The 15,280-nt window shown below is 68.0% G+C and overlaps 3 protein-coding genes across 4 annotated transcripts; 1 reads left to right on the forward strand and 2 right to left on the reverse strand.

Moving 5' to 3' along the window:
* The first annotated feature begins 1,367 nt into the window (after positions 1-1,367).
* Positions 1,368-5,383, forward strand: FSCN2 (fascin actin-bundling protein 2, retinal). Its single transcript, XM_064395584.1, has 5 exons — positions 1,368-3,175; positions 4,383-4,539; positions 4,623-4,744; positions 4,812-4,979; positions 5,058-5,383. Exons 1-5 carry the CDS (start codon positions 2,353-2,355, stop codon positions 5,261-5,263), a joined length of 1,476 nt encoding a protein of 491 aa, XP_064251654.1. The 5' UTR covers positions 1,368-2,352; the 3' UTR covers positions 5,264-5,383.
* A 289-nt stretch (positions 5,384-5,672) lies between these two features.
* On the reverse strand, positions 5,673-13,327 carry FAAP100 (FA core complex associated protein 100). Of its 2 annotated transcripts, XM_064395582.1 has the most exons (10): positions 13,246-13,327; positions 12,210-12,383; positions 11,485-11,603; positions 10,335-11,299; positions 9,645-9,795; positions 7,975-8,729; positions 7,560-7,696; positions 6,862-6,978; positions 6,425-6,511; positions 5,673-6,353 (listed from the first exon to the last, which is right to left on the reverse strand). In XM_064395582.1, exons 2-10 carry the CDS (start codon positions 12,372-12,374, stop codon positions 6,219-6,221), a joined length of 2,631 nt encoding a protein of 876 aa, XP_064251652.1. In that variant the 5' UTR covers positions 12,375-12,383; positions 13,246-13,327; the 3' UTR covers positions 5,673-6,218. The 2 variants fall into 2 exon arrangements, with proteins under 2 accessions (XP_064251652.1, XP_064251653.1); XM_064395583.1 differs by lacking the exon at positions 13,246-13,327 and having other exon boundaries at positions 12,210-12,529.
* A 601-nt stretch (positions 13,328-13,928) lies between these two features.
* On the reverse strand, positions 13,929-15,240 carry LOC135284067 (uncharacterized). Its single transcript, XM_064395339.1, has 3 exons — positions 14,502-15,240; positions 14,268-14,397; positions 13,929-14,204 (listed from the first exon to the last, which is right to left on the reverse strand). Exons 1-3 carry the CDS (start codon positions 15,238-15,240, stop codon positions 14,003-14,005), a joined length of 1,071 nt encoding a protein of 356 aa, XP_064251409.1. The 3' UTR covers positions 13,929-14,002.
* Between the last annotated feature and the right edge of the window lie 40 nt (positions 15,241-15,280).

A 15,280-nucleotide genomic window follows, 5' to 3' on the forward strand; every position in this document is an offset into this window, starting at 1 on the left:
GTGGGCACCTGTGATGCCAGGCACCGTGCCAGGCTGTTCCAGAGGCCCACGCACAGCCACCCACGCCAGCTCCTGGTGCCACTCAGGCCCACGGCAGTGGTGGCCGCTGGCGTCGCCGTCCCCACGTCCCATGAGATTCCCACCCCTGGGCAGCCCTTCCCAGCAGCTCCCGGTGCCACCGGGATGGGTGACACTGTCGGGGTACGGACACGGCAGCGGCTCGGGATGGCCTCGGGGGGTGACACGGGTCCTGGAGGGTCCCGGCACAGCTCCGGGGGTCTCTGTCCCCGAGCCGGGCCGTGGTGGCACACGGAGGGCCCGGGGGTCCGGCTCGGGGGCTGCGCAGGTGACAGCCGCATCCCGCGGGTCCCGGGGGACATCCCGGGCGCACCCCCCGGACACAGCACCGGGGCCGCCCCCAGCCGTGACTCAGGGAGGGCAGGGCCGGGCAGGGAGGGGCAGGGGCGGGAGGACGAGGAGGAGGAGGAGGAGGAAGAGGAGGGGGGAGGAAGGCACCACCCCCGGCACGCCCCGCCGCCCGGTGTGTGTCCGTCCGTCCGTCCGTCCCCGCTGCCCGTGCGCAGGGGCGGAGTGATGGGGTGGCGATGGGATGGTGACGGGCAGGTCGCACCTCGCAGGTCCCCGGGACCCCTCCTGATCCCCCACCGCACCCCCGAGCCCTGCCCTGGCACCCCCGGGCTGCCGGGGCACGGGTGAGCCCCCCCACCCCTCTGCCAGGGACTGGGGCCCCCGGGCAGCCCGACAGCCCCTGGGTGCTCCCTGGGTGGAAAGCAGGAGGGGCTCCCCCCGTCAGCGCCCCGACACCCTCCTGACACCGGCCGCGACCCCACCCCAAGACCCTGCCTGACCCCCGGGCGTGCGGGGCACGGCTGAACCCCCTCTTCCCCTCCGCCAGCCCCCCACCCGTGCCAGCCCCCCCCGGCAGCCCAGCACCCCCATTTTCCTCCTGGCAAGGGTGTTGGATGGAAATCGGGGGGACACCCACCGGAGGGGTCACCCACCCCCGCCCCCTGCGCTGCCCCGCCGGAGGGGTCTCAGCAGCTCAGAGGGGAGGGCTCTGGCTGTCCCCAGCCGGGGGGACGCAGGGACACGCGGTGCCCGTGGGACAGCGCCCGGGCCCCCCCGAGAGGAACCCGAGCCCGCCGGGGCGGGGGCCGGGCTGTATAAATGCCGCTCCCGACGGCGCTGCCGGGCAGGTGCCGGCGGGCACCCAGCGAGAGCCGCGCGGGCACCCAGAGCCCCCCCGGGCCCCCCGGGACCCTGACCCACTTTTCCCCCCGCGCCGCGGCCCGAAAGCCGAGCCGGCTCCGTTTCGGGGTCACTTACAGCGGCCGGGCGGCCGCGGCTCGGGTGTCGCGGCTCGGGGGGCCTCGGCACCCCCCGGCGCGGGCAGCGCCAGCCCGGCATGAAAAAGTCATGAGCAACCAAAGCTGGGGCTGCTTGCGGGAACAATAACCGGGCACCGGGCTGACACCGGAGCCGCAGGGCCGGGGGGACGGCGGCGGGAGCCGGCGCGGCATCGCCGCGGCCCGGCTGGACCCCGGCACGGGGGGTCGGGCACTTCGGGGGGCCCGGGGGGTGACAGAGCCCGTCCCCGCCTGTCCCCATGGAGCGTGGCCGGGGGTCCCAGCAGGGCTGGGGTCGCAGTGGGGACTGTCCCCTACACCGCTGTCCCCTCCTGCCCCCTCGCCCCCATCCTCTCCTGTGCCCCGCCGAGGGGCCGGAGCCTCCGCTCTGTCAGGAGCTGCAGGCGGGCTCGGCCCGAAGGAGCCCACGCCCAGGGGGCTGGCTCCGGGGGCTCGGGGGCGTCCGTGACCCCGATCCACAGCCGCAGGAGGGATTTGGGGCCACAGGACAGATGGAGGCCAAGGGCCCCAAAGCAGGATAAAAGGTTTACGCTAATCAAAATGCCTGGCTAATTGGAAAAGGCGCTTAGGGGCTGGCCGGGAGGCGGCGCGGCTGGAGGTGACCCGCTGCTGAATCAGAGGGGCCGGTAACCTTAACCCGCCGGGATCGGAACGGATACGCCGGCCCGGATCGGGTTCCCACCCAAGTTTTCCACCCGCGGCTCCGCCACAGCAGGACGGGGCCGCGGCGAGGGACGGTGGCGTGGCCGGGGGCTGCCGCGGTGCCCCCTCGCCCGGGCGCCCCCGGTGCCCATCGCAAGCCGGCCGGTCTCTAATCGAACGGGTCGCAGCCCCCCGGGACCCCGTCCCGCTCCGTGGGTCCGGGGCAGCGCGGGCGCTCCGTCCGGCCCCGCCGCGACGCCCGGGCTCGGCAGCGCCGGGGAGCCCCCGCCGGCCCCCGGGGGCCGCCCCGCCTCGGCGGAAGATGCCAACGAATGGGATCCACCAGGTGCTGAAGATCCAGTTCGGGTTGATCAACTGCGAGAGCCGGTACCTGACGGCGGAGAGCTTTGGCTACAAGGTGAACGCCTCGGCGCCCAGCCTCAAGCGCAAGCAGATCTGGACGCTGGAGCAGGATGAAGCCGACAGCTCCATCGTCTTCCTCAAGAGCCACCTGGGCCGGTACCTGGGCGCCGACAAGGACGGCAAGGTGCGCTGCGAGGCGGAGCAGCCGGGCCGGGACGAAGGCTTCAGCATCATCACGCAGTCGGACGGGCGCTGGGCGCTGCAGTCGGCCCCGCACCGCCGCTTCTTCGGCGGCCGCGAGGACCGCCTGTCCTGCTTCGCCCCCAGCGTGACCGAGGGCGAGCTCTGGACCGTGCACCTGGCCATGCACCCCCAGGCCAACCTGCTGAGCGTCAGCCGCCGCCGCTACGCCCACCTGAGCGCCCACGAGGACGAGATCGCCACCGACAGCAACCTGCCCTGGGGGGTGGACGCGCTCATCACGCTCTGCTTCCAGGACAAGAAGTACAGCCTGCGCACGGCCGACGAGCGCTACCTGCGCTGCGATGGCACCTTGGTGCCCGAGCCCGGCGCCGGCACCGGCTACACCCTCGAGTTCAAGGCCGGCAAGCTGGCGTTCAAGGACTGCGATGGGAAGTACCTGGCGCCCACCGGACCCACCGGCACCCTCAAATCCGGCCGCAGCTCCAAGCCGGGCAAAGATGAACTCTTTGACCTGGAGGAGAGTCACCCCCAGGTGGTGTTCACGGCGGCCAACGGCAGATATGTCTCCATCCGGCAGGGTAAGAGCTCCCCACACCTCCCTGCCCACTCCCTGCGCACCCAGGGACCCCCAGAGCTCCGTGGGAGAACCCCTGGGACCCCCACCCTGGGGGAGACCCCAGAGCAGCAACCCCACAGCGCTGTGCCTGCCTGGGGGGCTCCTACAGCCACATCCTGGGGACATGGGGGGGTCCTGTCTGCCTGGGGGGGCTGAGGTCAGTGAGGATGGAGGGGGAGCAGCTGGGGGGTGGGCAGGGCTGGGGGGAAGGCGTGGGTGTGTGTGCACACACATGTGTGCCTGTGCAGGGCTCTGTGGGCGTGCACGGGGCTGTGCGTGTGAACACGTGCAGGGCTGTGGGTGTGCACAGGTGTGTACGTGCACACACACACACACACACACACACACACACAGGTGTGCCACGCTCCGTGCAGCATCCACAGGCTCACACGTGTGCCTGTGCACGCCACACACGATGCCCTGTGTGCACACACGTGTGTAGAGCCAGTGGACGTGACCACAGGTGAGCAGAACCCCTCGTTGGAGACCCAAGGGACCCCACTCGCCCCCAGGTGCCCCCCAGGGACGGTGCCACCCCTGTGCCAAGCAGCTTAGTGCCGGGTGACGAGGGGGACCAGCTATAAATAGGGGTTTGTGACCAGATGGACACGGCGGTGACAAGCTGATTAACCAGCCCAATTAGCACAATTGTTTGCAGCAGGATTTGGGGGGAGGGGGAGGGGGCCATGGGGCAGCAGTGATGGCTGGGGTGGGACAATGGCTGGAATGGGATTGGTCCTGATGGCCAGAGCAGGATCGCTGCCAATGGCCACAGCGGGATCAGTGACCGAGGACAGAGTGGTTTTGGTGACAAGAGCCAACAGAGTGGAACCGATACCCATGGCTGGAATAGGATGGGTGCCAGTGGCTGTAACGGGACAGTGACAATGGGCTGGGCTGGAACTGCTCCTGATGGCCTGAGTGGACTGGTGGCAGCGGCTCAGTGGGATTGGTGACAATGGCCAGAGTGGGGTCACTCGTGATGACTGGAGTAGGACTGGTGCCAACTAGTGCCAAAGTGGGATCGGTGACCGTGGCCAGACTGAGGCTGCTGCCCAGGGCCAGGCCAGGACCAGTGCCAGGTGCTGGGCCAGGAGCGGTGCTGATGGCTGGAGTGTGAGCAGTGCTCATGCCCAGAGCAGCCAGCACCAACATCCGCTCTCCCCCAGGTGTGAACGTCTCAGCAAACCAGGACGAGGAGCTGAACCACGAGACCTTCCAGCTGCAGATCGACCGCGACACCAACAAGTGCAGCCTCCACACCAACACCGGCAGCTATTGGACCCTGGTGGCCCACGGGGGCATCCAGGCCGTGGCCACCGAGATGTGAGTGAGGCTGTGGTGCGGGCTGGACAGATGGTTTGGGGGGACGTGGGCACCCCCAGTTCACGCTGTCCCTCTGTCACCAGCGCTGCCAACACCATGTTTGACATCGAGTGGCGCGGGCGGCGCGTGGCCCTGCGCGCCAGCAACGGCCGCTACGTCTGCACCAAGAGGAACGGGCAGCTGGCGGCCGTCAGCGACACCGTGGGTGAGTGCTGGGGGGCACAGGGGGGACGGGGGGTGCCCCGGGGTGCTGAGGCCTGGCTGCTGTGCAGGGGAGGACGAGGAGTTCACTCTGAAGCTGATCAACCGCCCGATGCTGGTGCTGCGGGGGGAGCACGGCTTCGTCTGCTACCACCGGGGCTCCAACCTGCTCGACTCCAACCGCTCCGTCTACGACGTCTTCCACATCAGCTTCAGCGACGGCGCCTACCAGATCCAAGGTGGGCGAGGGGGCTGTGGGGCGGGGTGGCCCTGGGGGTCTGTCCGGCCTGCACTGACACCCCCGGGGCTCCCTGCAGGCCAGGGGGGCAAGTACTGGTACGTGGCGAGCAGCGGGTCGGTGTGCAGCGACGGGGACCTGTCCGAGGATTTCTTCTTTGAGTTCCGGGAGCGGGGCCGCGTGGCCATCAAAGGGAAGAACGGGCGGTACCTGCGCGGGGACCCCGCGGGGACCCTGCGCGCCGACAGCGAGTCCGTGCTGCGGGCCACGCTCTGGGAGTACTGACCCCCAGAGCCCCCCCATGGGCACCCACCCGACCCTGGCAAAGCGGGTGCTGACAGCGGTGGCACCGTCCATGGCAGCTGTGCCCCCGCGACTCATGGCATTAAATTCACCTGGATCACACCGGGGCACCACCGTGTCCTCCTTCCCATCGAGATCCAGCCCTGTCTCCCTCCCAGGAGCACCCAGAACCCGTGGAAGGGGCTGATCCGGGGGCCAGTGGGATGCAGGGACCCCCGGGGTGCCACACGGGATGGGGGGGTCAGCAAAGCAAAGCCACTGCAGGAAGGAGCCCGAGGGGGTTGCTCCTCTGCCAGCCTGGGGGAGCAGGGGGGTGGCAGTGGAAGACCCCTAGCCTGAGAGCTGTCAGGACCCTCGGGGAGGATGGAAAGGAACAGAGCCAGGCACGGGGTGAGCAACAGGATCGTTTTCATGGCAGACGACAGAGTTACAGACAGTGGAGAGGTGCGGGAGGGGCCGGGGCCGGACCACGCCGCACCAGCATGGAGATACGAGATCATTTATAGAAACAACGGGGGAGCAGAGACCCCCTCCCCTGCCCAGCAGAAAACGGGGCTCCCCCGGGCACAGCACCCTGTTTGTCCTGATCCTGAAGGCGGCTCGGGGGGCTCAGCCCGCGGCCGGCCCGGCTCGGCACGGCCACTACACTACCACGGATCCACAAGACAGCGCGGCGCCGGGGGGCTGCCCCGGCCTGGCCGGGCTGGGGGGCGGCGGGACAGGGCTGGGCCAGCCCAGGAGCCCCCGCTCCGCCACCGGAGCCCCGAGACGCCCCCGGTGCTGCCGACAACACGACCACGAAACACGCACAGACACACCCCCCACCCAGACCGCGCCGGCCCCGCTCCTGCTCTGCTGGGGTGGGGTGAGGTGGGGGGCTCTCCCGTGGGCCCCCACCCCGGCCGGCGGGGTTCGGGGCGGGCTGGCCGCCCCCCGCTCACAGCAGGACCAGGCTGGGGTTCCGCAGCTGCCGGTAGATGTCCAGGAGCTTCTCGGCCGTGGCAGAGCCCTCAGCCCCCTCCTGGCCCGGGGGCGGCTGGTCCCGGAGGGTCTGCGCCTCCTTCAGCAGCATCTGCGGGAGGGGGCGGCGGTGAGCGACGCGCTGGTGCTGGGGACCCCGCCGGGAGGGGATGGGGGGCTCACCTCGTGGTTGGCCTGGATCTGCCGCAGGTACTGCATGCGGAGGTCGGGGGGCCCCGAGCCCTGCGCCGCCTGCTCCAGCACCAGCGCCTGCACAGGGGAGGGAGGCAGAGAGGGAGGGTGCTGGGGGAGCTGGCAGCACCCTGCCCCAGGGACTCCCAGCTCTAGGAGTCCCAGCCTTGGGAGCCACAGCTCCAGCAGCCCCCAGATCCTGGGAGCCCAACCTTGGGAATTCCCAATCTCAGGGAGTCTGAGCCCTGGGGAGCCCCATTCTCAGGGCAGCCCAAGCCCCAAAACTGGGACCCCCAGGTCTGGGGACCTCCAGCCCCAGTGGTGCTGCTCTGTCACACCATGGTGCCACAGAAACGTCCCCCACTGCACCCCAGGCTCCACTGCAGGGGGTTTGGGGTCACTTGGGGTGCCCCTGCCCCAGGGGGTACCTGTATGCGCCGGATGACGGCGTGGTGTGTCCTGCACATGTGGGCCAGGGATGGGCTCTCCATCAGGATCTCCACAGCCTGGATGGGACCTGCAGGGCTCAGGTCATTCATGGCCACCTGGACAGTGAGAGCAGTGTCACCCTCTCTGGCAGTGGGGGGCCAGAACCCCTCCCCACAGGCACCAGGTTCCTCAGAAGGCTCCAGACACCCCCAAACCCTCCCACCCTCCCAGGAGCAGTTGTCCCCAGCCTGATGCTACCAGGTGAGCCCTGGCAGAATTAACACTGTCACTCATCACCCTGGGGACATCTGAGCTCTCAGGTGCAAATCCACCTGTGCCAGGTACATGGGGGCCCCTCAGGTGGGGTCAGGCAGGAGAGCTGGGCAGCAATCCCTGTTTTCCCTGTGCCTTTAGAGGGGAATTTTGCCTGGGGTAGATTTACAACCCAAATCCAAGTGCATTTTCTAGAACCAAAGAAATGGGAACATGTGGAGAGGGAGGGAAATGACCACAGCCTTTGGGAAGCCCAGGGTTGGGAGAACGGACTGGGAATGCTGCTAAGCCCAGAGGAGGGGGTCAGAATGGTGTGGCCATGCACCCACCCATCCCCCTGGCTCCAGGAAGGAGCTGGATTGTGGGACAGGGGGTTCCCTGCAGGCTGACCCATTCCTTGGCTCAGGGCTAACCCATTCCTTGCCTCTCGGATGAGCAGCTGGACGTGGCCACCGTCGGGTGCCACGCCACACACCGATGCCACCTCCGTGCTGCTCAGCGCCTCGGCGCCGGGGTTCTCAGCCAGCAGCCAGCGCAGGGTGGCACAGCAAACTGGGACATCTGGGGACCAAAGGACAGAGCAGAGATGTGACACTGCTGACAGCGTGTGCCAGAGACAGCCCCTGATGGGGCAGGGGTAGCACGGGCTGGACCCCCCCACACTGGGACACGCTGAGCTCAGCCATGCCACTGCCACATGTGCCAAGGCTGTGGTGGGGGCAGTGGGGTCATACAACCCTCTGTGCCCAAGGGAGGGGCTGTGACAGTGCCACCCTTCCAGCACCCCTGCCCCAGGAGCCTCTCTGTCATTCCTGGATTCCTCCTCTCCAGGGACCCACCTGTTTCCGAGGTTTTGAGAGCATTTTTCAGCAGCTCCGAGGACACCCGGATGGACGCTGCCCAGGGGGGCAGGTTCTCCTCTCCTGGGGTTTTCCCCTCCTCGGGTTCAGTCTGTTCCTGGGACACTTTGAGGAAGGTCTCCACAGGGTCTGAGGGGGCAGGGGGGGCGCTGGGCCCGGGGGGGCTGCTCCCGAAACGCAGGCACTGGAGCATGTCAATGGTGCATTGACTGAGGGGCAGGCAGATCCCCTCTCTGTCCGGGGACAGCAGGGGCGAGTCGTCGGGCAGGAAGTCATCCAGGTCCTCGGAGGAGTCGGAGCCACTGCCCAAAATATCCCGTAAACTGTAGTAGAGGGCACAGGAGATGGTCAGAGGCAGGTCCAGCTTGGTGTCCGCAGCGGGGCCGAGGGGCAGCGTCAGCTCCCGCTTGTTGCCAGGGAGCAGCTGGTCAATGGGGAAGGTGAAGGTGGTGGCCGAATCCATGGATTCCTCCTCTAAGGCACAGGGGCTGGTCAGGAGCTGGACACAGAGGGTCCAGCCCTCCTCCAGGCTGTACTCGCTGCAGTTTTCCAGCAAGCAGGAGATGGTGACGGTGTCCTGGAGCAGGAGGCAGCTCCAGTTGGCAGTGACGGTGCAGGCGATGGGCTTGTGGCCCTCGTGGCTGGAGAGCAGCGCCGCGCTCACGTTCATCACCTGGTTCAGGCTGGCCAGGGCCCGGTTCCTCTGGTCCACGGCCTTCTTCAGGAAGGACACTCTGCAAGGACAATGTGACAGGGATGAAACAACGGGAGGGATGCCAGGATGCTGCCAAGCTGAGCTGCTCCTGGCATGATCCCACCGCAGGAAACCCCCAGCTTCTCTGCCATGGCAGCCCCAGATCCATGTTCCCGTCAGAGCTGACCCTGGACAGCCAGACCTCAGGAATTCCCCTGTGGATGGAGGGGGGGGGCTCACCCACAGCCCCTCCCCACACACAGCCAGCCACGGAGGATGGAGGCATGCGCCTGCCCTGCCTGTTACTGCTGGCTTGGCACGCGTGGCAGCCGCCTGGCACCCTGCCTGTGCCACCTTCTGCTGCCATGGCTGCCGCTGCCAGCCCGCCCACAGCGCTGGGGGTGGCTGTGCCATGGGAGGGGGCTGCCCTCAAACACTGGTTTTATATTATCGAGGTTGGGGGGGCTTCCCAGCCAGGAAAGGTAAATGATGGAGCAGCTTTCCAAGAGAAAACCTCCAGGAGAGATGGAGGTGTTCAGCCTGGGGAAAAAAAGGCTCCAGAGAGACATTAGGGCCCCTTGCAGTGCCTAAAGGGGCTCCAAGGGAGCTGGAGAGGTACTTTGGACAAGGGCCTGGAGTGAGGGATAAAGAGGAATGGCTTCCCACTGGCAGAGGGCAGGGTTAGATGGGATATTGGGAAGGAATTGTTCTCTCTGAGGGTGGTGAGGCCTTGGCACAGGGTGCCCAGAGAAGCTGTGGCTGCCCCTGGATCCCTGGAAGTGTCCCAGGCCAGGTTGGACAGGGCTTGGAGCAATCTGGGATAGTGGGAGGTGTCCCTGCCCACGGGGGTGGAATGGGATGGACTTTAAGGTGTCTCTTACCCAAACCATTCTGTGATTCCATAATGAATTACAGGCAATGACCTGCACAACCCCGAGCTTGGTGCCACCGTTACCTCTCTGAGGTGTCCCCTATCCCCGAGAGCAGCTCCTTGATCCTCCGGCCGATCTCAGCAGGGGTCAGCTCCACGTCCGGCTCCTCGGGGCTGCACAGCCCACAGGACACCAGGCGGCCCTTGGCCGACAGGGCCAGCAGCTCCGACTCCCCTGCGGGCACAGACGGGGCGGGTCAGGGGCCAGGAGGGGAGCAGGGCCTTCCTGGATGGCTGAGGTGGATAAGGAGCAGCCTGGCATTGCCTCCCCACGGCAGTGGGATATGATGGAGACAGACATGGATCACCACAGCACACCCCAGTGACACAGACCCCCAAGAGGGGACAGCACCCTGTGCCTGCCTCTCCCCAGCCAAGGCCAGCAGCACCCAGCTGTCACACAGGGGAGCTGCTGGTGGCACAGGCTCTGTGGGCAGCCAGTCCAAAACCTCCTTTTTGGAGGCAGCCTGATCCGAGCTGGCCTGGGGCTGTCCCAGGCTGCCCCATGCAGGGAGCCCACAGCTGCCAGGGCTGGCCAGTTCCTGCGATGCCAAGCTGAGGGATTGGGAATGGGCAGGGAAGAGCAGGAATCACAACGGACAGGAACAACTGACAAAACCAAGAGGAGCCGACAAGGATGAAAGATGGAGCCCCCCCAACCCACATGGAGCTGGAGAGAGGAGAGGCGAGCTCCCACCCCGCTGCCCCCAGTACCTTCCGAGGCCCGAGAGGACAAGGAAAGAGCCACGACGCTACAGATACTGAGGCTGGCCGGGGACAGCACGGGGGGCAGCACGCCGGCGCCACTCTCCGTGTCCTCGGGGTCCGAGCAGTCTCCTGCCCAGTCCAGGTCGACGGCCGAGATGTCCGAGTGGGTGCTGTAGTACATGCGGGAGCCGCTGCCGCAGGCCGCGCACAGGATGGGCCCCCGCAGGTAATACTCCCTGAGCTCCGGCACCGTGGCCTCCTCCCGCTGATCCGCCTTCACGGCCACCATCTTCCCGTAGTGGCCCACGGCCACCACGCAGTCACAGCCGGGCTCGCCCGCGGGCGGCTCGGTGTCGTCGTCGGCGTCGTCGGCGTCGGCCGCGCGCCGCTCGGTGCGCAGCGCCCCGATGAACACGATGGGCTCCTCCAGGTGGTGCAGGATCTTCACGGGCGGCGCCGGCGTGGACACGTCGCGGCAGCCGTCGGCGGCGGGCGAGGAGCTGAGGGCCTTGAGGGGCACGGAGCAGAGCTGCCCGTCCGGGAAGCCGCACAGGATCATGGGCGACTCCAGCATGGCCACGTCGATGCCGAAGAGGAGGCTGAAGAGGGGCTCCTCCAGCACGAAGCCCCCCGAGCACCACAGCCCCTGGGTGCCGGGCGCGGCCGCGCAGCACAGCACGGGCAGGAAGCAGGAGGGCGGCGCGTCCCCCGCGTCCCCGGGCGCGCTCCCGGGGCAGAATTCCACCTGGCTGACCTGCCGGTACGGGGGCCCGTCCTGCTCCGCCCGCGGCAGCTCGTGCAGCCGCATCCACCACTTGCCCTCGTCCTGGGCCAGCGTGATGACGAAGGTGCTGAGCAGGGTGAACATGCTCAGGCTGGCGTCGGGGAAGATGCAGGCGTCCGCTTCCACCGGGAACACGCCGGAAGGGCCGTTGCCTTCTTGGCCGTCGCCGTCCGTCTGCTCCATTAACCTTTGGGAAAACAGGGAAGAGCTCTGAGCCAAGCCGTGGGGAGAAGCCAGCGTGCGCCTTGGCCGCCTCTCTGCCTGGCCCTGGGCAGTGAGCTCCTGCAGGAGAGCTTTTAGCAGCGGCACCGGCGGATCCAGAGGCTGGCAAGGCAGGCGGGGCAGCCCAGGGATGGGGTCAGCCCCGCTCACCTGCCCTGCTGCTCCAGGGACACGCAGTAGATCCCGCTGTGGGCGCACAGGATGTAGAGCTGCCGCGGCTGGGGCAGCAGCTCCACGTGCCACACCTGGTCGGGGCAGCGGAACACGGCCTGGCAGGGGGGACACAACCAAATGTCACCTCCCACGGCACCCGCAGGGGTGGCGGGGACAGGCGGCGCCCTGCAGAGGGAGATCCAAAGCCATTTCCAGGGACAAAGGGATCCTGGGCAGCACCCAGCTGGGTGTTCCCGGGCAGGGGGCTGGGAGAGGGGCTGAGGCAGCCTGTCACTGCCGCTCCCTGAGGGGAAGGAAAACAGGGAGCAGGGTACGTGCTCTACTTTGCCGAGCATGAGCGCAGTGTGGGAGGCAGATCCCGCTCTTACAGCGGTGGATTTCTTAGAAATGATAATCAGAACAAATTAACAAAGGCAGCAGCGTGTCAGTCAGGGCGCTGTGACAGCGGGGACAGCAGCCAGGCCTGGGGGGAGAGAGAGAGAAGCCCCTGTGCTGGGGGAAATGAACCTGTGGAGTCTGAGCCAATGTCTGTCCCACAGGACTGGGAGAGGGGCCCCAAACCCCAACAAACCCCAGGGCAAGGGGTGCTGCTTGTAGGGTTTGCTTGTTGGAGGGAATCCAGGGACAGGGAGTGGGGGCATGTCCAAGGGCTGTCCCCAGGGGATGGGGCACAGTGAACCCCACCCTGCCCAGCCCCTCACCTTGAGCACTTTGCCCTCCTGGTCGTACACGTAGACGAACTCGGTGCCGTTGGAGAGGTAGATCTCGTTCTCGTGGCACAGCACCCGCGGCTTGCCCGCCACCAGCCCCCCCACCGGGCAGCAGAATCCGGCCAGGTAATCCACCCTGTGCCCCACCTGCGCCATGGTGCCGGCCTGGGCGCGTGGGGAGGGGGCACCGAGGCTGTGAGGGGCTGAGCCGGGACCCCCGAGCGGTGGGCAGGGTGTGGTGACACAGCCTTGCAGAGCCCTGTGCCCCACAGCTCCTTCCCCCCGAATGAGACCCTCAGCCCCACAAGCAGCCCCCTCCCAAGCATCAGCCTCAGCCCCCCATGCCCCCAGACCCCCCAGATCACAGTCCTTGTACCCCAGACCCCCCCAGATCACAGTCCTTGTACTCCACACCCCCCCAGACCCCCCCAGATCACAGTCCTTGTACTCCACACCCCCCCAGACCCCCCCACATCAGAGTCCTTGAACCCCAGACCCCCCCAGATCACAGTCCTTGTACTCCAGACCCCCCAGATCACAGTCTTTGTACTCCACACCCCTCCAGACCCCCCCACATCAGAGTCCTTGAACCCCAGATCCCCCAGACACCCCCCCAGATCACAGTCCTTGTACCCCAGACCCCCCCAGATCACAGTCTTTGTACTCCAGACCCCCCAGACCCCCCCACATCACAGTCCTTATACCCCAGACCCCCCAGACCCCCCCACATCACAGTCCTTGTACCCCAGACCCACCCCAGACCCCCCACACCACAGACCTTGTACCCCAGACCCCTTCCAGATCACAGTCCTTGAACCCCAAACCCTCCAGACCCCCCGCCATCACAGTCCTTGTACCCCAGGCCATGTCCCACAGCCCCCCCCATACTGAGACCCCCCCCAAGCCCAGCTCCACCGGCAGCCCCCGAACCCAGACCCACCCCCGCCCAGCCCACAGCCCCCCACCCCCCCCCGCCCCTGTCCCCCCCATCCCGCCCCCCCAGTCCCTCCGGAGGGGCCGCGGGTACCGGGCGGGGGGCGCGGGCGGCTCCGCTTTACGGCTGCGCGGCGGCCGCCGCAATGGGCGGGGGGGAGTTTACGACGAGCCGTAAAGCGGCGCGGGGCGGGGGGGCGGCTCCGGGGGTCGGAACCGGGAGGGGCGGAATCCCCCGTGAGAGACCCCCCATCCCGGCACGGGGGGAGAAAGGAGCGAGGCGGTGCTGGCGCAGCGGCTTTATTGATAGAGAGAGGGGCTGGGTGCGACCCCCGAGGGGGGCAGAGACCCCCCCGAGCTGACCCTGACCCACGGGGGTGGACCCCCCCAAAAGTCTGGCTGAGACCCCCAAGCGATGACCCTGAACCCCCCCACCCAGAGACCCCCCCAGTGATAACCCTGAGCCCCCACCCTGAGACCCCCCCAGTGATAACCCTGAGCCCCCCAGCCTGAGACCCCCCAGTGATTACCCTGAGCCCCCACCCTGAGACCCCCAAGCGATGACCTTGAACCCCCCCAGCCCGAGACCCCCAAATGATGACCCTGAGCCCCCACCCTGAGACCCCCCAAGTGATGACCCTGAGCCCCCCACCCTGAGACCCCCCAAATGATGACCCTGAGCCCCTCAGCCTGAGACTCCCAAGTGATGACCTTGAACCCCCCCAGCCCGAGACCCCCAAATGATGACCCTGAGCCCCCCGAGCGATGTGTCTGCCCCCCGTTTTTCCGAGCCCCTCAAGCGATGTCCGCCATGTCCCCCAGCCCGGCTGAGCCCGGCCCGGCCCGGTTGCTCACTGCGGGGTCCCGGGGGCCCTGCGGGGGCTCGGCGGGACCCCTCCCCGGCGCGGCGGGGCCGCAGCGCCCCGGGCCCGGCTCAGCTGCTCCACGGAGGCTTCCAGGTGGGCGAAGCGCTCCGAGAGCCGGCCCAGCTGCTCCTTCAGGCCGCGGAAATCCCGGTACAGCTCGTCCAGAGCCCCCGACAGCGCCGGGATCCTGCGGGCGAGCGCCGTGAGGGCGGCGACCCCCAAATACCCCCCCGGGACCCCCGGGCCTCACCGGCCGTAGTCGGGCAGCACGGTCTGGTGGTCGGACAGCAGCAGGTTCCTCAGCTGCGACGTGATGGCGAATTTCCAGTTGTCCAGGACCAGCGTCAGGTTGGCGCAGCCCCTGGCCGGGGGTCTCTGGGCTGGAGGGGCCGGGCTGGGACCACGAGCGGCCCCCGGGGCAGGAGCCTGGCCCAGCCCCGGCCCCGGGCCAGCCCCGCGGGGAAGGGTCCCGGCTGTGCATTACCGTCTGCTCCAGCGTCCCACGCCGCCGGCCGCCGCGCCGCGCAGCCCAGGGCCGCGAGCAGCAGCACGGGCAGCAGCCGGGCCATGGCCCCGCGTCCCCCGGCCGGGCAGGGCAGGTGCCGCCTCCGCGGTGCCGCTGCCGCGCTGCGCTCCCCGGCTCTGGCTCCCGCCGCTCCCGCTCCCCCTTTTCCAGGCTGGGGCTGGCAGCGGGCCCGGCCGCACGCGGCTCCGGGGCTGATTGCAAACAGACGGCGGACACGGGCCCGGACACACGGGCCCGGCGGGATGCCGAGCGTCCCGGCCCGTCGCGGTGATGGAGTGCAGGTGGCACGGCCCCGGGAGCGGGGTCCCCCGGCTCCCGCTGGGATTGAAGAGCGTCCCGGCAGGTGACAGCACGGGAGGCACGGGGCTGTGCCCCCTGTTCCAGGTGGGAACACGGAGCATCCTGGTCCCATCCTGGCACGGATGGACAGCAGAGGTGGCACCGTGCTGGGGCACAGGGTTCCATGGGGAACACAGAGTATCCCACCCCACCCAAAATGACAGAGTGCTGGAGACAGTGGTGGGACACAGGGTCCCCCAGATTCTACTGGGAACACAGAGTACCCCACCCGAGGTGACAGAGTGCTGGAGACAGTGGTGGGACACAGGGTCCCCCGGATTCCACTGGGAACACAGAGCATCCCAGCCCCATCCTCCCCCAGGTAGGGAGGCACGCATGGGGTGCAGCATTCCCCCATTCCTGTTGGGAATGTGGAGCACCCCGGGAGAGGTGACAGA

Source organism: Passer domesticus, chromosome 20, assembly GCF_036417665.1.
Source record: "Passer domesticus isolate bPasDom1 chromosome 20, bPasDom1.hap1, whole genome shotgun sequence".
NCBI classification, from domain to species: domain Eukaryota; kingdom Metazoa; phylum Chordata; class Aves; order Passeriformes; family Passeridae; genus Passer; species Passer domesticus.

Excerpts from the sequence above, each read along its gene's own strand:
- LOC135284067 (XM_064395339.1), bottom strand. The coding sequence starts at position 15,240 with ATGGGGGAATGCTGCACCCCATGCGTGCCTCCCTACCTGGGGGAGGAT. Across the intron at positions 14,398-14,501 it reads GTGGGACGCTGGAGCAGACG|CCCAGAGACCCCCGGCCAGG; the intron begins GTAATGCACAGC and ends CGGCCCCTCCAG. Across the intron at positions 14,205-14,267 it reads GTGCTGCCCGACTACGGCCG|GATCCCGGCGCTGTCGGGGG; the intron begins GTGAGGCCCGGG and ends GCTCGCCCGCAG.
- FSCN2 (XM_064395584.1), top strand. The coding sequence starts at position 2,353 with ATGCCAACGAATGGGATCCACCAGGTGCTGAAGATCCAGTTCGGGTTG. Across the intron at positions 4,540-4,622 it reads CAGGCCGTGGCCACCGAGAT|CGCTGCCAACACCATGTTTG; the intron begins GTGAGTGAGGCT and ends CTCTGTCACCAG. Across the intron at positions 4,745-4,811 it reads GGCCGTCAGCGACACCGTGG|GGGAGGACGAGGAGTTCACT; the intron begins GTGAGTGCTGGG and ends GCTGCTGTGCAG.
- FAAP100 (XM_064395582.1), bottom strand. The coding sequence starts at position 12,374 with ATGGCGCAGGTGGGGCACAGGGTGGATTACCTGGCCGGATTCTGCTGC. Across the intron at positions 6,512-6,861 it reads CCGTCATCCGGCGCATACAG|GCGCTGGTGCTGGAGCAGGC; the intron begins GTACCCCCTGGG and ends TCCCCTGTGCAG. Across the intron at positions 6,354-6,424 it reads AGATCCAGGCCAACCACGAG|ATGCTGCTGAAGGAGGCGCA; the intron begins GTGAGCCCCCCA and ends CCCCTCCCGCAG.